This window comes from Silurus meridionalis, chromosome 3 (assembly GCF_014805685.1).
Source record: "Silurus meridionalis isolate SWU-2019-XX chromosome 3, ASM1480568v1, whole genome shotgun sequence".
Classification (NCBI taxonomy): Eukaryota; Metazoa; Chordata; class Actinopteri; order Siluriformes; family Siluridae; genus Silurus; species Silurus meridionalis.
In genome coordinates, this window is record NC_060886.1 from 25,112,402 (window position 1) to 25,138,794 (window position 26,393).

At 36.7% G+C, this 26,393-nt stretch overlaps 1 protein-coding gene across 1 annotated transcript in view; it reads right to left on the reverse strand.

The window, feature by feature from the left end:
• Positions 1-272: 272 nt before the first annotated feature.
• Positions 273-26,393, reverse strand: part of LOC124382836 (activin receptor type-1C) — a 43,272-nt gene continuing 17,151 nt past the window's right edge. Inside the window, exons 3-9 of the mRNA XM_046845109.1 lie at positions 16,908-17,150; positions 15,689-15,919; positions 14,093-14,260; positions 10,103-10,259; positions 5,152-5,276; positions 2,969-3,099; positions 273-2,733 (exon numbers count right to left, since the gene is read on the reverse strand). Of these exons, the coding sequence (XP_046701065.1) occupies positions 2,608-2,733; positions 2,969-3,099; positions 5,152-5,276; positions 10,103-10,259; positions 14,093-14,260; positions 15,689-15,919; positions 16,908-17,150 (1,181 nt within the window). The 3' untranslated portion in view covers positions 273-2,607. The remainder of the gene's footprint in view (positions 2,734-2,968; positions 3,100-5,151; positions 5,277-10,102; positions 10,260-14,092; positions 14,261-15,688; positions 15,920-16,907; positions 17,151-26,393) is intronic.

Below are 26,393 nucleotides of genomic sequence, written 5' to 3' on the forward strand. Positions count from 1 at the left end.
GAGAGAAAGAGAGAGAGAGAGAGAGAGAGAGAGAGAGAAATAGATAGATAGATAGATAGATAGATAGATAGATAGATAGATAGATAGATAGATAGATAGATAGATAGATAGATAGATAGATAGATAGATAGATTATAAACTACATATACATTTTAATATAGTATATAATTATATTGCTTGCTTCGTGAGTGGATTGTGTGATTAAATAGCCAATTAATCCACTGACCTGTTTTTTCCTAATCAATCAATCAATCAATCAATCAATCAATAAATCCTGTCTTATAAGTGTTTTACTCAGTAACAATTACAATTCGTATATACAAAAAGAATACACTATATAAGCATAACATCAACCAAAGCAATTATAACACAACACTTCGATCCATTTGGCACTTAGAGTAAGCACATGAGGTAGCAGTTATCTTTGTATTCTAAAAGAAACAGGAAGTACAACTTGTATGGCAAAGTAAAGACTGTAGAATGAAAGCAGTACCACGAGACAGTTAAAGTGACACCTGGGCTGCAGTTTATGCGTCTGAATAATCTAAAGCCGTTGGCCCCTTGAGTCAGATTTGAGTTTAACCCAACCATAAATTCCATTTCATATGACAAATGTATCACTGTGATTTAACAGGCTGTTGTTTAATATACCTTAATAGCATTCACTTTAATAGGAACACCTGTACTTGTCTGTGTCTACTGTACCTCAGATTTGTAGTTGACAGAAGTGGAATTCAGTATGGACTCCTAATTTTGTAGCCTCAAAGTTTGGCATGTTGTGCATTTGAGTTCTGCTCATCACTGTTGCAAAAAGTAGTTATTTGACTTATTGGTTTCTTCCTGTCAGCTCAAACCAGTCTAGTTTAAATAATACTATTGTGTGTGAAATATCTCATGAGATCAGCAGTGTCTGAAAATACTGAACAGTCATATGAAGGTCAAAGTGACCAAGTTCATGTTTCACATGCTGATTTAAATATTTATTAAATCTCAACCCGAATCTGCAATATTACACTCTTGCCCGATTATTGGCTGATTGGACATTTTCATTTTTTTATGTGCAGGTGTACAAATGTTCCTAATAAAGTGGAAGGCTGAGTGTACAGAAAGTTAGCATTTTGTTGCGAACCCACCTTGTAGCTACACACACTGACTCTTGTATTAATTTTACTTATATAGATTATTAATTCATATAGAAAGTAGCTCATTATTTATGTTTATTCTGTCAGGCCCCTTTACCTTTTACAACAATGGAAAAAGCCTGTCATGTAACTGCAAATGATACTGTGTGGGTGTAGCATTCTCAAGACTGCACCAATAGTGACAAGCTCAAGTTTTAACTCTGGATGTCTACAACTATAATGTGTAGAATGATTGGGTTAAATTCTGAGAAAAATCACTGCATGCATTAAATCACAGGTAAGTGATGATAACCTGCAATAATCCATAATCATAATCTAAAGGACATGTAACAGTTAGAAGGTGGAAACATGAAAATAACAAATATGCTACTCAGGATACACATTTTAGACTTAATGCATGGTAAGACTTCGCATTGAATCAACATGGGGATTTATATACAACCCAGTCATGGCCTAAAGCTGGGAACAGCTGCACACACAAATTGAGGAACAAAGCACTGGTGGGACAAGAAGTGAAGACAAAACCAACACAGAAATAATTACAAACATGAACACTTGGTTCTTGTTGCCATGGGAACATTAAAGAAATCTGTAACATTATTGAACACTTCGGTGATAATCGTCTAGGACTCATCATCAGCATCAGTGCTTGACTACAGCACAGCTTTTGGGTGGATTTTCATTTGGTGGACTTCCAGCTGTTACAATGAGAAGCGTAAATCAACTTAGCAATACTGCTCCACCTGATTCACTCGTACCAGGGCCACACACGCTATCGCCTCACTGTTCAGCAGCCCTGAAAATGCGTCACCACTCAAATAATATTTGCACACTCATGCTCTAAGTATAACCTGTAGTGTTACCTGATAAAATAGTGAGTAAGTGTAGGTACCTGGCGGATATACGCAATGAACTGGCAACTTAGTGTACAAATTTAACCCGTAATAACTGACACGTGACAGAAAAATGCAAAGATAATTTGGTGCATGATGATTAACAACTTCAGCAGGAGCAGCTAAAGAAACACCAAAATGAACAGGAGGAGGATTGAAAGAGACTAACGGAGACAAGTAAAGAAAAATAATAATTAGAAGGAAGTTGTCAAGGAAAAAACAAGACAACATACTGAGAAGAAAAAAAAAAGATGGAGAATAGACATGAATGATATGAAAAAATACAGCTGGCAGTGTTGTCATTCGGATAAATACTCAATTCTTGTTTATACACAAGTTCACAGCTTCTCTGCATACTCCCTGCACCTTCTCAATTCCCTACACAAGACCAGGTTCACTCTGAGCAGCTCAAAATCCTTCTCACTCTCAGTCACTTGCGAGAGGGAAGGCTCCACTGCAAAACAATGGAGTGCTTGGCATCATGGATGGAGAGCTTTGCAATGTGGTCCCATGTTTAGTAATGAAGGGGTCACTCGAAGGCCATCAGCACCTTTGAGCTTGTAGTGTGTGCGCTATTCTTTAACGTCTTTGACCACTGTCACCTGAGAGATGGTTTTCTTTACGCGTAGCGCAGTGAGGCGAGCGGCCGAGTTGGTGTACCAGCACTCCCTCATGATCTTACCCATCACTCGTAGGGCCTGAGTATAAACACACACCATAATGTACTTTTTAAAGTCGACTTGTTTCTAAAGGGAATGTGCAGGATTTTTTAATAACTTATGACTTATGACTTTAATGACCTAATTGTACTCAGGAAAAAGACCAAACAATCTAGAACTAGTTTGAATAGAAAAAAACAGAAACAAAATCACACGCTTACCATCATTTGTGCCAAAAAATCATTCAGTCAGAGCCAGCCAGTTTCCAACCTACCTCACAGCTCTGCCACTGGTTGGGGATGTTGGGCCGTAGTTTTTGCTCACACACAACCCTCCTCATATCCTCCACCGACGGATCTGAAGGCACCAGGTCATAATAAGGCAGCTGGAAATCCTCATGTATCCCTGCGGGATGGAGAAAAAACACTGAACTGTATAAAATGTTATAGTATTTAAAAATTATTTTTAGAGATGCAATTTGCCTCATGGACCTTCCTCATTAGGCAGGCTGAAGAATCTCCACAAGAGGGAGCTCTTTCTGTTTATTACTGTATGTTACTGCATTTCACTTCATACTGTTTTTATTATTGATCAATGTGTGGACACGAGAATCAACCTTATAAGAAAAGTTAAATACTCGAAACATACCCTAGACAAACAGAAATAGTTATATATATATATAGGAGCACTGTTTTTCCCCACGGACCTTTATTACTGACGTACTGCCCATTGGACCGCTCTTGGGTCTCATTTATAAACGTGCGTTCTCTGTGCTGCCAAATTCTCTTCTCAGTTTCCATGTTGCGTGTACGCAGGGCTCAGAGTTTACTTACAGGCGCGTACTTTCTCACGTCAAGTTAAAATAAATCACAACCTTTTCGTGGAAAATGGCATACACGTGCGTATGCCATTTTAATAAATGAAACCCCTGGACAGGTAAACACATAAGATGCTGCAGAATGAAAAAATAGAAAAAGGGAGAGAAAATAGTGAGGGGTGAGGAGAAAATTCAGGCCAAAGAACAAAACAGAAAGTGTTCAAAGTTCCGGATCATTTCAAATTATGCATTAAGAAATCTCCATACGGTACGGTTTCACTGTGGTTTTTTTGTGAAGTTATTTCAAATAGATTTTTATATTTTATGATTTTCAATTTATATATTTGTATTTGCATGGCGATTAAATGCAATAAATGGGTTTAGTTTTCACAGATTGCAATTTCAGCAATAGAAATGTAAATTTTTCTAAAAAACAAAATATGTTCATTTTAAGAGATCTGTTTTATTTTCTCTTGTATATTTAGTATTGCTCTTTAATCAAGAAATTCGATTACTCGATTGATCGATGGAGTAATCGGCAGAATACTCAATTACAAAAATAATCGATAGCTGCAGTCTCATATGCAACATTTTGACCCGATACTCGGCCTAGACCCCAAAATTAAGAACAAGTTGGATTCTTTTAGCATCCTATTTTTATCTACCTAAGAGTAACTTTGAACCAGACACATCTGAAAAATTTGCAGTCAAAGGCTAACTCACAATACAAGATCACTTTTTGTTAATACGCAGGTTTGCAAATGGAGCAAAATATTCATGAAATATATCTTTTTATGTAAACATAAGCAATATTTTTGTTAATAGCCAAAAACCTTTCCAACGATTAGGCGTCTTTTTTGTATGATGATGCACCAAATGCATAAAATCTTTGTTCAGTTTTAAAAATTTTCCAATTCATTTAAATTTTTCGCCAGTAACTTAAAACTACGTAAATGTACACAGCCAAAAAGTAATGGGAAACAACTAGAACTCAACTTCACCCACAGGTCCAGACTTTCTTGTTAGTGATTTGTATAATAGAAATGCCTAAAATGTATTTCTGAGTAGAATAGGAGCTATTGAAGAAAGTCTAGAAAGATCATTTCTATGCTGCGACCTTTACCCTGCTTTGACCAATTCCAGAATCTTATCAATTCATTACATTCTGCTCATGTACTGTACAAGTTACTGTGTCACAGAGATTCTTAGATGGACGCACAACTGGACGGACAAACCATCACCACTTGTTGAACCATCTTAGTTAAACTTGTGTTATGGGGTCATCGATTTCTTTTTATTAGTACTTCCAGAAGCTTATAACATTTTTTTTCTCATACATATAAACGTAAATGTTTTTAGGAAAACCCCCTAGGAACCCCACCAAACTTAGGTTACTGTCTAAGCTTTTGTGTGTATGTGTGTCCACATAAAGAACAAATGCTTAGACAGGAATCTAAGCTCAGGATCAAACCAGGCACCCAAGAGCTGTGAGGTGGTGAAGCTGAACACTGTACCATAGTAGTTGATAACTGATAGTTGATAACATTTTATCCCTTCATAATTGTAATAAATTAAATTGCAATAAAATAACATTTTGTCATTACTGATGATGACTGAGACTTCAGACAGTTAGCACACACCTCTGACTGAACATCTTCGGGCCAGCTCCCAAAACACCAGACCCAGAGAATAGATATCAGCCCGCTTAAACGACTCAAAGCTGCTCACGTTGATGGCGTCATCCAAAATTTCAGGGGCCATGTACCTGCAAACACACACACACACACACACACACACACACACACACACACACACACACACACACACACACACACAAGCGTCATATACATTAAAGTTCTCTGTAATTCAATTCAGCTCAGTGCTTCAAAAACATGAAGAAATGCTGAGAAAAGAACATGCCTAATTGCATAGACACACACGTTACACACAGGCACACGCATATACTTAATCCAAACACTCCACACCAACAATCAAAGAACAGGGCAAATTCACTTTACTCAGGTGTGCACTTACAGAGAACCAGGCAACACACACAAATTAAAGAGCTAATGGAACCTGATCCCTGTATTCTGAGCCTGCACATATGGCCTGCTGTACGTAGCCAGGCAAAAAATGACTCAGTAATGGTGAGCTGATAGTCGCCTAGGTTTAACAACGGGCAGTGAACTTTAAAATCGGGGATGAAAAGAAAGCATAGCAACTGCAGAATGTTAGTGTGAGGCACATCTGCCTTTCCTGAACTCAAATTACATTGCCAATTTACATTAGATTTATATTTTGTACATTGTAGATTTGTCATTTTCAACATTAACGTTACTGAAAAGTAATCAACTTCAGTGTGGTAGGAGTTTTATTTAAATTTATGTTGGGATCGTCTCACCATATTATTGATTGTTTTCCTATAACAGCACTTTTTAATTCATTACATAATACATCGTTTTTTTATATTTTAGATTGCTGAAAGTAGCTACATTTAGCTTAGATGACAGCTAGCCATTCTCTCTTCATATTCATTAGGTATTTACCTGGAATAGTTTTCAATTCACAGGGTTGCATTTTCAAGAGTTTATTTGCAACATTTTAATGTGCTTGCCTTCTTAATGTGCTTTAGACCATCAGTTGTCTTGTGCAGAGGAAAGGGTAGGTTCAGAGTCAGTTTCCCTATTAGTGACACTACAAATACTACACAAATCCCTATTATGTAAAGAAACACTCAGTTAAGTGAAGAGAAAAAAAACAGTTCATTATTACTTTAATAAATAAAAAAATAAAACAATTAATCTCAAGAAGTTTAAATGTATTCCAACTTGCAGTCTCCAAAACTATCAAACACTATGATGAAACAGGCTTTCAAGAGGACCTTCCTAGAAAACCAAGAACTCATAGGAAAAGCTTCCTCTGCTGCAAAGAATTTTCCAGCCTCAGAACAATTTACAATTGACATAAATTCTTCAAAGTTCAATTGGCAGACATATTTCACCATCTTCTGTTCAGAGTTGACGGTGTAAGTCAGGCTTGAAATGCGATAAAGAAGCCATTACTTCGATAGAACAACCAGCAAAAGGGACTTGCTTAGGCCAAGAAAAACAGAATGGACAGTAGATTAGTGGAAAAACGGTTTGTGGTTTGAAGAGTCCAAATTTGAGACTTTGGATCTAACCACTGTGTCGTTGTTAGACGTACGATGGGTGAATGGATGGATCCTGAATGTGTGGTTCACACTGTGAAGCATGGAGAAGTTGTGAAGGTGTGGACGTGCTTTGCTCGTGACACCTTTAGTAAAAATTTAAGCACACTTAACTAGTATGGCTACTGCAGCATTTTGCAGAGACATGCCATTCTATCTGGTTAGCACTTAGTAATACCATAATTTGTTGTCCAACAGGACAATGATCCCAAACATACCTCTAGGTTATGTACAGTTGTATGCAAAAGTTTAGGAACCCCTGACAATGTCAATGATTTTTATTTATAAATATCTTGGGTGTCAGCAATTTCCTTTTGATCCATCAAATAACTGAAGGACACAGTAATATTTCAGTAGTGAAATTAGGTTTATTGGATTAACAGAAAATGTGCAATATGCATCAAAACGAAATTAGACAGGTGCATAAATGTGGGCACCCCAACAGAAAAATCACATCAATATTTAGTAGAGCCTCCTTTAGCAGAAACAACAGCCTCTAGACACTTCCTATAGCCTGTAATGAGTGTCTGGATTCTAGATGAATGTATTTTGGACCATTCCTCCTTACAAAACATCTCCAGTTCAGTTAGGTTTGATGGTTGCCGAGCACAAACAGCCCGCTTCAAATCACTCCACAGATGTTCAATGACATTCAGGTCTGAGGACTGGGATGGCCATTCCAGAACATTGTACTTGTTCCTCTGCATAAATGCCCCAGTAGATTTTGAGCAGTGTTTTGGGTTGTTGTCTTGTTGAAATATCCAGCCCCGGCGTAACTTCAACTTTGTGACTGATTACTCAACATTATTCTCAAGAATCTGCTGATATTGAGTGGAATCCATGTGATTCCCAGTACCAGCACTGGCCACACAGCCCCACAGCATGATGGATCCTCGCCCCAATTTTACTGTGGGTAGCAAGTGTTTTTCTTGGAACGCTGTGTCCTTTTGCTGCCATGCATAATGCCCATTGTTATGACCAGCACCTTACTCCAAAATGAAGCTGGCTTGTCCAAATGTGCGTTTGCATACCTCAAGCTTCTCCGTTTGTGGCGTGTGTGCAGAAAAGGCTTCTTTCGTATCACTCTCCAATACAGCTTCTCCTTGTGCAAAGTGCGCTGAATTGTTGAACGATTTACAGTGACACCATCTGCTGCAAGTTGATGTCGTAGGTCTTTGGAGGTGGTCTGTGGGCTGTTTTTGACCGTTCTCACCATCCTTCGCCTTTGCCTCTCCAATATTTGATGTGTCCTGCCACTTCTGGCCTTAACAAAAACTGTGCCTGTGATCTTCCATTTCCTCAATATGTTCCTCACAGTGGACACTGACAGCTTATATCTCTGCAATAACTTTTTGTAGCCTTCCCCTAAACCATATTGTTGAACAATCTTTGTTTTCAGGTCATTTGAGAGTTGTTTTGAGACCCCCATGTTGCCACTCTTCAGAGGAGAGTCAAAGAGAACAACAACTTGCAATTAGCAAGCTCAAATATCTTTTCTCATGATGGGAAAGACCTGTCTATGAAGTTCAAGACTCACCAAACCAATTAATGAGATCCCCAAACAATTGTGTGGTCCAATTAATCAGCGCTGATAAGTTACAGGTATTCAAATCAACAAAAAGTTTGGGTGCCCAAACTTATGCACCTGTCTAATTTTGTTTTTATTCAATTCAATTCAATTCATTTTTATTTGTATAGCGCTTTTAACAATGAACATTGTCTCAAAGCAGCTTTACACAGATAATGTGGTGATTAAATGTAAATATGTTCTTTGTAAGTATGTTTGTCCCTGATGAGCAACTGTGGCAAGGAAAAACTCCCCGAGATGGCAAAGGAAGAAACCTTGAGAGGAACCAGACTCAAGAGGGAACCCATCCTCATCTGGGTTGCACCAAATGTCCATTTGAAGCATATATGCAAAGTTGCGGGGTACAGTGATGATGATCAGAAGCAAACTGCACTCCCGAGTCAGTGCAGCAGACCGCCGACACCGACTACAGTCCAATCGGTCCTCAAAAGCACCCGTTCTACTCCGGAATTTTTATGCATATTGCGCATTTTCTGTTAATCCAATAAACCTCATTTCACTACTGAAATATTACTGTGTCCTTCAGTTCTTTAAAGATCAAAATGGAATTGCTGATCCAAACACCCAAATATTTATAAATGAAAATCATGGACATTGTCAGGGGTTTCTAAACGTTTGAATACAACTGTAAGAGTTATTCGTCAAAGAAGGAGAGTGATGAATTGCTGAATCAGATGTCATGGCCTCCACAATCACACTGATCTAAATATCCAGTTGGTTTCAGATGAGTTAGAGGAAAATAAGTGAAGGAAAAGCAGCCAACAAGCACTTAACATCTCTGGGAACTCCTCAAGATTGTTGGAAGATTGTTGAGATATCTCATGAAACTGACTAATAAAATGCTAACTGTGTGAAGAGATGTCATCAAAGCAAAACTTTTAAGAAACATATTCTGGGTTATTCAATATTTTTTTTACTACGTGATACCATATCTGTTTTTTTTAATAGTCAGGATCATTAGTACTAATGTACAATGTTGAAAATAATAACATGAAAGAAAAAAAAACACTAAAGGAGAAGGTGTGTCCAAACTTATGGCTGATACTCAATGTATAGCTGCTGTATGTTATATACATAGGTATAAGGCAGATATATATATATATATATATATATATATATATATATATATATATATATATATATATATATATATATATATATAAAAATTAAAAATTGGAGAAAATATATTAGACATCAAATTGTGTAAGAAATAGCAAATATTAAAATATTATTTGGAAGGATTATTAGAATTGGAAATGTTTATATAAAAAAGATGACTGTTTGTTTTCTTCTATACATTTATATTGCAATGCAAGTCAGTTTTTTGTTGTTGCTGCTGAGCCATCTTTAGTTGATATGTTACATAAATTAATATATCAATTAATATTAAAAAAAGCTTCTCTGTCCACTGTACATAGAATAAATTAAATACATTTTTCAGTTTATTTCTGATTATTTAAACATATTGCTATGTATATCTTAATTAAATTTATAGCATTTAGCAGACACCTTTATCCAGATCAAACTAAGCATTTGAAGGTTAAGAGCCTTGTTTAAGGTACAACAGTGGCAGCTTGGCAGTGTTGGGATTTTAAATCACAATCAAACGATCCAAATTTCAACACCTTTACCACTGGGCTATCACTTTCCATATGTTTGCCAATTTCGTGTGCTGCCATTCTATGTGAAATCACTTACAAATAATAATAAAAAAAAAAAATCTTGAAATTGTTTTCAAATGGATTGCACCAGAAAGATTATAAACATATTCACAGTGGCAGAGCAAGACAATGACCTCTTAGTGCCCACTCTGTGGTTAGCCGGGATGTCGACAGTGTTGGTGGTAGAGTCGTGTTTGACAGCCAGTCCTAGATCAGCGATAACCGCAGTGCCGTTCTTTTTTACCAAAATGTTCTTGGACTTTAGGTCTCTGTGAGCGATTGCTGGTTTTCCTAAAACACACACAAATATAAGGGCACATCGATCAGTTAAAAAAAAGACTTCCACCATTTTTGGATTTCCTGAAAAATCTTTGATGTCCGGTGGTTGCTCATTTGGATCTTTAGTAATATAGCAATGTAGCTAATGCAACTAATATGTAGAAGAATATTAAAGCCTCCAGCCTAAAACTACAGCAAACTGTCTGTCATAAAACAAAGCAGGAAGCAAACACACCAAAAAGAAAAAATAACAAATAACAAGAGCAGGAACATGATCGAGATAAAATGAACCTGAATCTGATTGAGGGTAATATAGACAAAAAAAAAAAAATGTATAAAAAAAATTGACAATGTAGAAATTATGGTTGGAAAAACATCTTTGAAAAGTTGGAATAGCAAACGTAACATAGTGCGGTGACTTTGTGATATGGTTGTAATCCTGATAATGTCATGTTGTTGTTTTTTTTTTATTAAACTGTAAAGAAAATGATGAATACGCAATTATGATTTTCAGAATACATTGATTGCTTTTCTACAACAATAGCTCTGACAATAGTTCCGGCAGTAGTCCAAACACAGGTTTATATCAATACACTAGTTCTAATACAGTACATTAGGCTACTATTTCTACAGTAATGTATGTTGAACAAGATGATATGACATATCAGTCATATGGTAGCATTTCCTCTAAGACTTATTTTATATTTTATATTAGTTATAGAGGTTTTTAGTATCAGAGTCTATAAGTATTTTTGTCTATGGATAGTAACATTTCCCAGTGTTTCCCTTATCAACTTCAAAGTTTTTCAGCAGGTGAACATTTTTCAAATCGGCGGTTAAATATGAAGTTGGGTTGTTTCAAATCTGATTGTTACAACACTATACTCAATGATTCTTCATCTTGTATTTTCTTAAGAGGTCACACAAGAGGATCGATCTTCTAGCGATCACTTCACTTGATAGGAATTTGTTCACCAAAAACTTGTTTCCACGACAATAATTTGACCCCAAAATATTAAACTGTTTGTGAAAGCTCTTTATGCTCTCTAATACTTTAAAACATCAATATTTTCATTTGAACTTACTTTCCCTATGGATATAATTTAGTTGGAGTTCAATGTTTTAGCTGATGCTCCAGATAATCACACAACGTTTACACAGAATTGAGCCACGCTGGTTGTACAGATCACTCAAAGTGTCGCAGTGTGCCTTCGTGCTCATGTATTACAGTTTTTCTAAGTTGCTTTGGAGCGTTTCTCAGATCTAAAATGAAATTCTCAAAACTTTTTGTTCAACCTCAACGTCTTTAAGCCACTTGTGCACATCATAAAAACATTTCTTGTTGCTTTGATAAAATTGTGAATGCTTTTGTACATTCATTTAATCGACTGTGTACGTTTGTCTGTTGTTTCCCACATTATCAGTTGTTTATGTCGTGTTGATCAAAATATATTATACTGGTTTCAACCTTCAATTGGAGAGTGTATACAGACTGAGCAAAACAAAGAATTAGAATTTCTGAAAATGGATGAGAAACAAACAAACACTTGTATTGCACAGTAAAAGTGTGAATCATGTCTGGCCTCTTGCAATTAATATAAATCAAATAAATAAATGCGTGCTGCTGAAATTCATAGATGCCAAACAGAAAAAAGTCAAATTTTGTGCATTTTCAGTCACTGTGATCCAAACCTGTGGTTTATATCAAGAAATACTGAAACTGTGCGCCATCATAATGACAACATGACTAAACATTTTGACGATTTTGTTTGTAAACAATGAAAAAGGGACTTTTCATTCTGATGGGAATGACATGTTCATTGACACAAATACTTACTTTTGAAAGATGAACTAATAATTTTGAGAAAAGTACAGGCTTTTGCAAGAGATCCAATATGTTGGGGTGTTTGTACACATTGTTTTGAGAATACACTTACTGGTTTGCAAATATTAGGGATGATACCACAAATGTTTAAAAGCAACTGAGAAAAACTGTAATTACTTGTAGTATTAATAATGATGAAATCTTTACCCACAGCACAAGAAAATTTAAAAAATCCTGTGCTAGCTTTTTTAACTCACAGCTGCTCAGTTATGTTCTGTCAGTTGTATATTGCTTCAGATTCAAACATGTAACAGACAAGCAAATGCACATGGGGTTGGTGGTTGTGACTAATGTTTTGTCTGAGCAGTTTACTACTAGTGTTTCCGAGCCAAAACGATATTTTTATACATGAAATATCGGATGATTTAGGCATGCAGCTTTTGCACAACACAAAGCAAAGTTTCTTTCCTGTGAACAGTGGCAAAAGTTCAGCAATGTAACTTCCCTAAATGCTTTCTGCTGCATTTAGGCAACCCTTTTGATTTGGGTCATAGAAGCTCCCACCAATAGTGAGCAAGTAAGCAAGCAAATCATGTGCACAACTGGTAGCAGTGCAAAAGTAAAAAAAAATGTAATAAAAAAATTCAGATGCCTGGCTGATTACTATTAAGATTGAACTGTTCCATGATTGAAAATGAATCCAACCTAATCAATACTAGTGCTGTGCTTCTGCATTGTGCCGTGTGTCATTCATAATCATTACCTTGTTTCACAGTAACGAACCTGTTTTAGACATTTTAGGAGCTCTAAGCAACATTGGTCTGTATATATATGTATTTTTAAATCCTTCTTATAAAAGTTCCTATAGGGCCCATTAAACAACCGTTTATATAGAGATTAGCCTCTTGTTCATTTCTAAATCATTGCTGTCATTTCACGGTACAGCTTTGTGCCTATGTCCTGATTAAACCTTGTACTCGGCCTCAGCATGCTTTTTAAATGAAAAAAGAAATATATCAATGCTGTCATCTACAGTATATGGGACTTCTTAAATGATCCCATGTACAAAATGGAACTTTTCTTCTAACATTAAATATAGACAGAATCTTCAGTACTGACTGAATGTTCACTGAGAAAAAAAAAAAAGTCTGGGGGAAAAAATGTTACAGCTTAAATCTACTTTAATTACGACAACGCCGTCACAGTTTCAAGACACAAACATTCATTAATCCCCTTGAAGTTTAAATATTAAGGAGAGTACATGACTGCTCCATTTAGATTATTTTTTTTTATTTCAAGAAAATCAGATTCTGGGAAATAGGAATGACAACAACCATTATATTAAAGAAGCTAAACAAATTTGCCACTTCGACCCAGAGGATAGATCTGGTAATCAAGCACAGCGGTCTAATCTAAGACTGTTGCTCTTCGGAGAAGGACAAGCCGAATTTCTCAGAACTGATCGACCCAGAGTGGGGCCAGGCTGAATTTAAACTCTGGCAACAAATCAGGCTGTGAATCTTCTTTTTCCATTATCATGGAAACAGCTCCCACTGGCAAAATGTTAAAAATCGAAAATGATTAAGCAATTCACAACTTGTTAAGGGCAAAGAATGTAAAGAATAATTTAATGGAGAAATTAGCATAATATGTAATTGTAAACATTTTCAATGGCACTTTAAAAGCTCTTTTTAAGCTCCATGAAAGCAGGGAAATGCAGCTAAAATCACAATGCAAAACATTTTTAGAAACACTGTCCTGGTAAGAGCGATTTCATATTGAGTCATTTGATTATTCTGGTATATTCAGAGTACTGAATTCACAATGTCTTTGGCTGAAATGTGGCGATATTTTCTACGCTCCATCATTTTTGTCCAGAACAATCCCGGGGCTTTTAGAATAAGTGCACAAATTGATTAGTCACTTCCTCATGAAAAGGTGTGGTATTCTCTCAGAAGAAAAAAAAAAGATTTCAGCAAAAACAGGTGAAAGCAGGAAGGAGCATAAAGTGCTTGCTCACCCTGAGTGCCGATGATCTCCATGTGAAGGTGAGCCAGGCCGCTGGCGATGGACAATGCGAGGACGACCATCCCATCCACAGACACTGTGTATCTGTTCAAGTAGTCAAAAAGTGAACCATGTTCATGATACTCAGACACAAGCCACAGCTGAGTCCAGGAACCATTATCTACACAAAGAAAGAGACAGACAAACAGAAGCATAATAGGTGTTATATATTTTTAAATATAACTGGAACAAATATATAACATCCTAATCTTAAAAAAAAAAAATCTAGGTAACATTTTGGTTTTTTTTCTTTCTAGGGGAATCTTTAAAGGGAATAAGTACAATTGAATGTTCAAATGATGGGCTATTTAGGATGTGAAGTACTCAATTATTACCAAAGCATATAAGGTAGAACTGAAGAGATTTGTTTTTTTAATCAGAAGAAAAAAAAACAGTCACATGGAGGCAAGCAGCATAGAGTGGTTGCAGCAGGTGCTGTGGCCTCCACACAGTTCTCCAGTTTGAGCTTCAGCATTGTCTGTTTTGCATTTTCATCACATAGGTTTCTTTTTCTTTTACAATTTCTTTCCACCTCCCACAAACATGTTAATAAGTAGACTGGAAACACCACAATGCCCATAATGTGTGGAAGAGTGCATGCCTGTGTGGTGTGTGTGTGTGTGTGTGTGTGTATGTGTGTGTGTATGTGTGTGTGTGTGTAAAAAAAGGGATTCCTCATATATTCTTTGGATTAGTCATGGTCTAATCTGTTCGACTCTAAACATTTTTGAAAGGAAAGACATTTATTGGGGGATATTATACAAAATACCTTAAAATGGTATATGTATATGAAACGTTTCTGTAAAAAAAAAAAGTTTGGGCAAAGGAAGCTGCCCTTACAAAAAGAATACACCTTGTAACAAAGCACACACACATATAAGCAGAGTTCTGATTTATCAACAGTTAAAGCTAATTCCCAACAAACTGTTTTGCTCATGTCCATGAGAAAAGTTATTAATACAACAGCCTACACTATATTTCCACTCTCCACGTCCTGAAGACCTGTCACAGCTGAACAACAGATCATCTAATTTCTCTCATTAAGATCCCCTCTGCAGGAAATGAGTAAAATAAGTCGGATAGCATGCTGACTAACAGGCCAATCAGTGTGGTGTGAAGAAAACAAGCTGGGCTGCATAGAATAGACTGCGCTACAGAGAAAACCACTTTACTGGCTGAAGGGAAGTGAGTCAGATGTTAAGTACATTGGATTTTTTCCCCCAATTTATCTTATGTGGTGTTTAGGATTTTATCTATTTAAAGAGATAGTTACTCTTCATGTTTTTCTATGCCACCATCACTCAAACTATTAGTAAAAAATGGTGAGCCACAGTGCTTGTAAATACTCGATTCTGATTTGCCAACAGTGAACAATGTTCTATAAAAGTCTGGAATTTAGTTGTCACAAAAGTTTCCAGTAATGGACTCTTCCTGTAAAAAGCTTTCTGAAAGGCATCTCCAGTGCAGCACTTTGGAACGGTCAGAGATGATATTTGTGTGTACGTGTATGTGTGTGGGTGTGGGTGTGTGTGTGCATGCATGTGGCTACCTTTGTTATCAGCTGCTATGAAGCCCAGGATGTTCTCGTGCCGCAGCATGATGGTCTGGTAGATCTCTGCCTCGCGGAACCAGGAGCGTTCATCTCTGGAAGAGAAGATCTTCACAGCCACATCTTCTCCTCGCCACTTCCCTCTCCACACCTCCCCGAATCGACCCTTACCGATGCTCTCCTGCAGCACGATGGTTCGTGCTATTGTCCTCTGTACCAGCAGTGGCAGGCCTGAGACCCACATACGCAATCTTTTTCAGCTATATTTGGCTTATATATAACACAGCAGAACCAAATGCTACATTAATTAAAGCATCCAAAACACTGTCTGTTGTGTTTGGTGAAATAGTACTATTGGATAGGGGATCATGAACATTCAGTACATTTGGAATGTGTGAATTAATGCTGTAAAAGTTTTTTTGTCACTCTAGTGCACACTACATGACTGAAAGTTTGTGGACACCTGACCTTTACACCCATATATGCTTCTTAATTCAAACTGTAGCCTCGAAGTTTAGAGTGCACAATCGAATGCCTTATATGCGTAAAATTTTCCCGTATATGCGGTTTTAATGTTAATTAACATTAATGTTCATGTTAATTAATGTTTAAATGGATCATCCTTTCCTTACTATTTTTATAACACACAAGTTTCTAATGGTTTCCAATTGGATTCCGATTGTTACTTAAATTAACTGGAAGGTAATCCTATTATTATTATTATTATTATTATTATTATTATTATTATTGCTATTATTTTTCTAGCTCCACTTTTATCCCCCATTCTTTTCTACTGTACCTGTAACACTCTCTGTACATATGTCTCTCTATCAATGCCACACACTCCCTCTATTCAACACTGTCACTCTACCTGAATCCTCTTGTGTCACTCTCTCACTCCATCTGACTTTGTAATCATATTACATGTTTGTCTTTCTACTAGTAACTCTTCTTTCCATCCCTTCTTCCTTGTTCGACTTCAAATTTATAGAAAAATATTTAAACCTAAAAAAAAAATTATTGTCGCAAATTTATATATAATCTCTATTTATTTATGATGCTAATGTACACTATTATTCCCAGATGTGTTACACATTAATATATTAATTTGTTCATTATTTACATACTAATTATCTGTTCATAGTTGAGTATCATAAAGAATTTGATCGTTCTCGAAGTTCTCTCTTTCTATCTACCACTGTCTCCGACCTCAGCTCACCTGATCCCGAGCCTGATGTGCTCATGTCATAAATCAGTTCTTTCAGGCATTTCTCTGATGACACGAGACTTTGGTCATCCAGAGGCTCTTCTGGGTCCTGGTTTCGGCTCTTACTGTGCAGGCAGCGTTGGTTCCGGACAGCACACACACCCAGAAACACACCAACACACAGCAGGCAGGACGGCACCAGGATTACAGCCGATAACTCAAGACGCCCCCAATCAGAGGTCTCAGAGGATGTTTCTGTAACACAAACACACACACACACACACACACACACACACACACACACACACACGTGAAATTAAGAGCAAGTAATTATGAGTTAATCACATTGAACTTTGTGGATGGTAAATCTAAATTTATTTACATATATGAGTAGAGATGACTATTAGACTACTGTATATCTAGTAAAAATAGAATAAATGCTATTGATTCATGCATATGGCTACAAGAAACGATAATAATTCATCCACCAGGGGCATTGCACCCTCTAGTGTTGGCTTCCCCAAAGCATCAGATGGACAGCTAGGGGAATGTGATAATTACAGTAGTTCAGTAGTGGCAGGTGCATCAGCATGTAGCCACAAATGATCTAATTTTTCCCAGGCAAGTTCCTTGGTATACCTGGAGTCCGGGAATCTTAAAACCAACTGTGAAATAGCTTTTTAAGGGGAAAGCAGCTTTAAAAAAAATGTCTGTCTTTAAAAATGGGGTTAAAATGTTAACTTCATAGATGATTAAGTTACTGAATACTCTTCTCAGCACAAGACAAAGGCACAAAGACACGAGTTTTCTACCTTAGTACTGAATAACTTCTCAGAAAGGGCTGTTAATTATTCAATCAGGTGTAATTGACCCTGAAAATGTTCTTTTAGACACCTCAAATAGTATCACAAAGCTCTACTCTTTCATCCATTGTTAATGCCAATGTATATTTAGTTTAACACTCATTGGTCACCTGGTACTGGTGATATGTGACTTAGATGCTGAGATCTGGTCATTTCATTTTGACCAAATTTCACTTCCTAAAAGGTACTATAAATACTATTATATATTCAGCTCCAGAATTAATGGCACCTTTGGTTAAAAAAATAAAATAAAAATATATAATACTTTTCAAAGGTGAGTTGAATAGCTAGGCAGAATTTGTTGTTAATTATTGGCTGGCAAACAACCATGATGAAAAAAATGCACAGTGCATGAATTCCATTTATCAGACTTACAGCCCTTGCGTAACTTTCAGTTATAAACTTTCTCACCGTTATATTGCTATCGCTTAACAGCAAAAACAGCATGAAATCTGCATATGTATTGAATGTAGTATTTAACTTTAATAATGGCCTGCATAAATAATGGCATAACAATTTGTATTTGAGTGCATTCCTACATTTTCCCCTAATTATTGTTTGCTACCAAATAATGAACAATATGTAGTGGATGGATGTTTGTCTGAAAACTGACTTTTTGCAGTCATGTAGGTAAAAAAAGGTCAAAATATGTGAAAAATCAAACCTTCCATTGTATTAAATAAAACTGTAATTCTTAATATCAGTATTTTAATGTATATAATGAATTGGATGCAGGTGGATGTAAGTGCGAGCAAACAATCAAACAAACAGTAATGCGAAACCAGACCCATTGGGGAGCAACTATGGAATATGGAAATCATGGGGGAATTTGGTCAGAGAAACAGGTGAAACTACTGTTCAGGTGAATGGAAAACTTACATAGACTGTAATGTATTGAGTTCATGTACTAGAAGCAAAATCTTCTGGATTAGCGGTGCAATCAGATGTGACATAGAAATTTCCCCACTGTGGGACGAATAAAGGTTTATCTTATCTTATCTTATCTTATCTTATCAAATGACGATTGGGGAGGTGGTCACTTAGTGATCCTAAATTTAAATCCTAGCTGCACCAAGCTTCACTCCTGGGCCCCTGAGCAAGGCCCTTAAACCCATTGCTGCTCAGTTGTACGTGAGAAATAAATGTAAAGGGCATCTGACAAATGCTGTATATGTAAAGCTTTTTTATATTACTGTATTTTATCATAAATGTTTAAGAAGCCCACGATCTCATGTTTGCATTGGTGAACGTATTACGTCATTACTGCACTAAAATGCTTCACTCCACTGCATTAAAAAAAACCCATGCCATTTCTCACTACTTCAAAGTGAATACATAAATTGTGTTAAATGAGACCCTGTCACTAAACCACAAGCGTAACTCCACAATGTTGCTGCATGGAGAAAGTGTTCTCTTGCTTTGTCTCAATCTTCTCGAAAAGGTATGATACGGAGGAGAAGGGAACACTAAATTACATAAATTATTCAAATAGGGGGCTCATAGCTCAGGGGATTAGTAATTTAACTCAGGAATGGTGGACTTCGTCCAAACATGTCTGACTCGGGTATAAATGTAGGTTATAAGTTCAGTCAATAATATGAAGTTTGACTACAGTTTAGTCAGCATTTGTACCACAGATAAAAGTAAATAGAAAAAGACATAAAAAAAACAGAATAACATGTTTTAAAATAAAAAACTGAAGAATGCAAATGTAGGACATTCATTAATTGTATTGAATATAAAATGACTGTTGTTTACTATTTTCCTGACCGTTTTAGATCTCTATGCCAGTTATAGATAAATGCTTACCCAGCACTTGCATCTGCTTCAGCTAACGTGCATTAAACACATTACATGACACAAAATCCACCAAAGACAATGGCAAATGTATGTGTAAGACATGTAACTGTAAGATAAATATACTGTATTCTTCAGTGATGAGTCTAATGTGTGTGATCAGTAATGCTGCCCTCTCCAATTAGATGTCCATCGTTTCCAGTAAAACAGCACAAACATTCCTTCCTGTCCAGATTCTCTCATTTTAGAATATTGAACGAATACTGACGTGCACGTGGTATTTACAATTTTGCGCACTTACTGTGCATGCATTTCTCAGAAGATTCGGTGTGAGCCCTTTTATTTTTCATCATTGCGCTTTCTTTCTCTGCACTGTTGCCGTGCCTGTTTATGTAATCGTCCTCTCACAATCCGGAGAACGTAAAACATTAAGAGTAAAAGCCTTTGAAGCGAGAGCGTTCGGCTTTCCCAGTACACCATGTCTTCTGACGTGACTTTATAACTTGTTTTTATGGCTGTGACAATAAACATGTGAACATTACCCAGATTGTTTCAATAGAGTAGTTTTGTCCTTCAGATCCAGCTGGGACTTTCTGCATCTTATTACATTCATAATCAGTTGTAAATGTTAAACACTAAACATTTCACTCACCATGAAACAATAATTACATATAAGAACATGAGAAAATGATGCAGCTGTAAGAGACAAACAAAACGGATTCGGAAAGGAGAAGAGAAATTCAATGAAAAGAAATCACTGCCTGAATGGAGTCTCTTTTAACCACTTTTATACACCGCTTTTTTCTTACTAAGCTTTAGATGCACCGATTACTTTGCAAGAATAAGGCTGTTTTGTTCTAAAGATATGAAAACAACAGTGTGGGTTAGTAGTCGAATGGATTACCTGTACAACCCAAGTCATTTCGAAGAATCCAACATGGTGTATTTTAGTCCTGTATTAGAACCTATCCATCCAAAATCATTTCATTTAGTTGTAAAGAAGGCATTGTCACAAAGCAAATCTACAGGATATATATTTAGATCATTAATGAGCAAGTCAGAAGCGACACTGGCAAGGAAAAACTTGAAGAGCACTTCAGCCAAAAAAAAAAAAAAAAAAAAGACTCAAAAGGGAACTCCTCTTCTGTGAGAAATACACGTCAGTGGGATTATTCATTATTAATGTATACTGTAAATGCACCAGTGGCGGACAGAAAGGAAGCAAATGTAATTCGTAAATGTACTCAAGTCGTTTTTTTCACTTAGCAGTACTTTACTGAAGCATTTAGACAAATCAGCCATTTTTTTTTTTTATTTTTGAGCGGATTAAAACGTAACAGGTCAAACGCGCAGCAAGCCACCAATCAGGGTCGAGCGCGCACTCCGTTTTAACCTCGTTTTGATTACCGCTTGGTGCATCTACTGCACCAACATACAGTTCAACAGCAGAACATTTTAAAAGTAATACATGATGGAAGAAACTCCTGATTCTAACTTGCCTCATGGGTGTGATTTTTACTTTTTTAAATAGTTGAAAAAAAGGTTTTGGGCTCATGATCATTGTAATAGATATCAACCAGAGTTTGACTTGTTAATATCATTCAATTAATAGATTGTTGTGCTCAAAGTAACTTTACAGCCTTTTCACTTAAACTGAGATGATAAAGCAAAGAGTCTTGTGACAAAACATAATAAGACATCATAGCCAGAACATTTTAAGGGAGCACTTTTACTGGAGTAATATTTTACTGAGTGCATCTCTACTCCCTCTAACGCAAGTACATGGTTTGTTTAATTTGTCCATCACTGAAATACACACAATACTTAATGTGTTGAAAGAAAGTTCAGCATGAGCAGCTTGTGAATATGAGTCATGGAATAAGCACAGAAATGTCTTATAACTAAAGAAATATAAAAAACACCATTGAGAGTTCTCTCTCTCTCTCTCTCTCTCTCTCTCTCTCTCTCTCTCTCTCTCTCTCTCTCTCACACACACACACACACACACACACATTCTCTCTCTCTCTCACACACACACACACACACACACATACACACACACTCTCTCTCTCTCTCTCTCTCTCTCACACACACACACAAACACTCTCTCTCTCTCTCTCTCTCTCTCTCTCACACACACTCTCTCTCTCTCTCTCTCTCTCTAATACACACACACTCTCTCTCTCTCTCTCTAATACACACACACACACACACACACACACTCTCTCTCTCTCTCTCTCTCTCTAATACACACACACTCTCTCTCTCTCTCTCTCTCTCTCTCTTTATCCCACACACACACTCTCTTTCTCACACAACACACACATACACACACACTTCAATCACTCTGTCTCTCGCTCTCTAATACACACACACACACACACTCTCTCTCTCTCTCTCTCTCTTTATCCCACACACACTCTCTCTCTTTCACACACAACACACATACACACACACACATACTTCAATCACTCTGTCTCTCTGCACTCTCACACACACACACATACACATACACTCTCTCTCTCACACACACACTTTCTCTCGCTCACACACACACACACACACACACACACACACACACACACACACACACAGTGTTCCAATTCAGTGTTCCATTCTCCGTATATCATATGTTTTTAAGATGAGTTTTCTAAAGTAACACTGGCTTTCCTACAGCTTCTTACCATTATTTATGCATTCACTTTAAAGTAGCAAGGAATGGTATGTTTTCTTTCTGAAATGTACTAAAGTAAACCTTTAGATATTACACATTGAAATGTACTGAAGTCAAAGTTTTCCAAACTGAAAATACTCTGATAAAAGTATGATGAAATGTAGCATAAATTAAGAAACACATTTTCTTTACCTGTATGGAACACATGATCTGTTTATTCTTAATAAAATGATTTAAGTGTAAAAGCTCTAATTCTTCAGCTACAAAAATATAAAGGTACATCCTGTACTTTCCTGTGCATAATGCGAATAGTACTTTAATATTTGAACTGTACTTATAACAGGGCCTTGACATTGAAACAGTTCTTTAACCATAAAACTTCTGACTTAAACTACAAACACACAGAACATGTAGTAAGTGTGAGTCCAACAGACTGTGTTGTTTCTAGACAGTAAAAAAACAGTTCTGTAACAACAAGTCTGTAGTTCAGCACTGCAGTGTGTCAGGAGTAAGAGTCACTGGTCTAAACTGGCTCTTGGTGTGTGTCTCCATTCCCTGAGGACTACAGTCTTGCTGAATCCGTACAGGGTCATGACATAAAACAGAGCTCGGTGTTTCAACACGTGTTTCCCTCCCCTTTCTCACAGAACCCGGGGTTCATCGAAGCAATAACTTTAAAAGCACTTCAGACGAAAGCAGACATCGTTACTGAAAAAAAAAGACGTTTTGTCTGTTAACACTCATTACTGAGGATTCTGTCAGACTTGGAGAAAAAAAATGTCAAATAACAACTAGGTTTATAAATGCATATACAGTCTATGGGAAACATTTGCTCACAATATTGTATGTAGATGAAAAATATCCCCAATTTCTGTACATACAAAATGTCTTGAAACCTGAAATCGCACAGATGAAAAGGTACAAATTAGGCCCACATTTTGCACACACATACACGCACACATGCTGGGGCAGTATCATAGTGAATTCAGTAGCATTTTTAAACTATCCATTGTATTGAAACGGTATTACAATTCCTAATGTATTGTGTGAATCCTGAGTTTTACACTCCAGAAGGCTTACATTGCATCAAACTGAAATGTCTGACAAACAGTTTCCTGAACTTTCCGCTGACACTGCACTGAAAAAAATCTAACAACTAGAGCTGGTTGGTAACTATAATAAGTAATGAAAAAATGTATATAATAAAGAGTGAGTTGCCACTTTTTCTGTTGTAATTTCATTTAAAACTCACAGCTCTGCTAGATATGGTTAATGGACTCCAGGGCAGCTGGACACTAATTTAAGAGCCATTGACCATTGAAGGATTTACCTAATTCTAAGATCAAACGTATATTTTTGTCTAAAAGTGGCTAAGGATACAATACGGATTCCTAGCTAAAGTATTACTAACCTTAAACAGCAAAATCATTTAAATAAACTGGGGTGGGGTGTATTTAACGTGTTCCATATTGAACACTAGGGATGCACCGAAATGAAAATTCTGGGCCGAAACCGAAAACCGAAAAGAGGAAAGCAAGGCCGAAAACCGGAACACCGAAAGAAATTATGCCAATTATTATTACCATTGCATTTATTGCTATGACTGAGTACTAAACTTACTAAAATCAAGGCATTTAAATTGCATAAATTAATATTAAAGTTTCAAAGAATAAATCAATTACAAATTATGAAAATATTTATTTATAGCACATTGCAACAATGCACAGGATAAAATAAATTAAAATTTAAACTTAAATGTTTAACTTTAATGCACTCATGTGTACATTAAATAATAATGTACAGGCCCTCTGGCCTGCTGAAAGGTTGTAAAATTAAATATGTTCTTGCATAAAAACAAAGTGCATTTAGAACAAGTGCAACTGCTTAAAGATACAACACTACAACACTATCACTGGGAAACTTCCTGCCTTTTCAAAAACGTCCACCACAGATGGAGTGCGCATGTTCGGAGGGGTCTTGCTTTTCTGTGCCGCGTTTCTCTGATATTCAGCATAGCGATCGTAATGTTTGGATTTCAGGTGATAAATTAAACCCGACGTGAAGAAAGTCTTTGCAGACGAAATTTCGGTATTACATGTTTTGCAAATTGCTATCTGTGGGTCTTTCTCAGATATACTGAAATACGTCCACACCGCAGACATGCTGTTTTGGACAGGCACGTGCAGGACGCGGTTTCTGTTTGCGTCAACACAACAAACTGTTTCGGCCGTGTTTTTTCGGTGATCAAAGTCTTTCGGCCGAAAACCGAAAATGCACTTTTGGGCCATTTTCTGCCGAAAATCTTCGGTGGCCGAATATTCGGTGCATCCCTATTGAACACTCTTATTTTGTATTAATTACTTCCAGACTACAGATGCAGTTCAATTAATTGCTTCAACACCCACATAAAAAAACAATCAGCCTCTGCCAGCCTGCTTAAGAGTTTCAGCATAGTAATTCAATTCAATTCATTTTTATTTCAATAGCGCTTTTAACAATGAACATTCTCTCAAAGCAGCTTTACACAGATAATGTGGTGATAAAAAATTCATATGTTCTTTGTAAGTGTAAGTTTGTCTCTGTTGAGCGACTGTGGCAAGGCAAAAATCCCAGAGACGGCATAAGAAAGAAACCTTAAAAGGAACCAGACTCAAAAGGGAACCCATCCTCATCTGGGTTGCACCGAATGTCCATTTATTGCAGATATAAGATGTTGCGGTGTACAGTGATGGTGATCAGAAGCAAACTGTAGTCCTGAGTCAATGTAGCAGTCTGTTGACATTAACTACAGTCCAAATCCAAATCCTCAAAGCTCCCATTCTTACTCCGGAATTTCATGGAACCACCCAAGGCGTTGATGAGAAACCGTAATGCCATTTATAGATTTCCAAGCAAAAGTTAAGTTAAAAACAAGCTACTGTCCACCAGGGCTTCCAGCTTCTAGGGGCTAAGGAATAACTTTTTTTTTCCTTTTGTGTAGGCAGACCAAGAATCACAAATGAAATGTTTCAGACACCCACTCCATGAAACAGGAATGGACATTTTTTCCCCTTTAATCAGAAATCATTTTTTTTTATCATTTATTTTATTTTTACATGTGTTTTTTTCCCTCTGTCTCCCAAATTTGGCATTCGGGCACCTTTATGCATCAGTACATGATCCATGGAAACAATAACCATGGTAACAGACAGTACGGTCCTGATGCAGCGACGAGCTGCCGAATACAGAGTCCAGCTTTTCAGTCACACATGACTAAAATCTATTATAGCAGAACCAGCTGGTCAGACAGGTTTATTCAGGGATTTCACACATCCAGTCCCAGTAACCCAGAGGATGCCTGCTCATTAGAGAAAGAACAGTGCCCAAAAATTGCACTGCTATGTGTAATATAGTAATAGCAACAGGCTTTTATATGCACACTGGCCACAAATTCTGTAGGCAGTGCTGTTACTTTTCTTTGACTCAAGGACTTGCATAGGGTCAAAACCTAGTTAGTGGTTAATGAATAGATTCTGTTTTCTTTTTAAAAGCTACAGCAAGAGCTAAAGCAAAAATCGAACAAAGTGCAAGGAACGCCTTTTACAAACCCAGTCTAAGATGGCATCAGGTTCTACTTAACCTGTGTTGACTGTGTTACTGTATTTAAAAACAAGCCTTAAATATTTACTGTTCGGAAAAAGAAAAGATAGATTAGAAGATGTAAGATGCACCTTGGTTAACAAAATTCTACTTCTAAACGAAGAATGATCAGGGCATGTTTTTTTGGCACTAATTGCATACAGCAGGGGTCTTCAATGGTTTTCAGGTCAAGGACCTCTTAGGCGATAGAGACATGGGGCAGGAACCCCCTGATACAAAATGTGTCAAACCGATATTAATAGAAACTAATCATATTACCCTAATTATATTATGTTCAGACAATTAGACACATGTTGTACATGCATCATTGTCTGTATATTTTCGTATATTTAAAAATCTTTCAAAAAGATTTATGCATCACGACAAACAAATATTTTGCAATTAAAATCACCATTTATTAAGTTGTTCACACTTTTCTTTTATTTTAATAGCTTTGCAATTACAATACATTTACAATAATTTCAGTTTAAATTTTAATAGAACCTACCATGCAATTTTATTGTCAGGTAAACAATTATACATTAC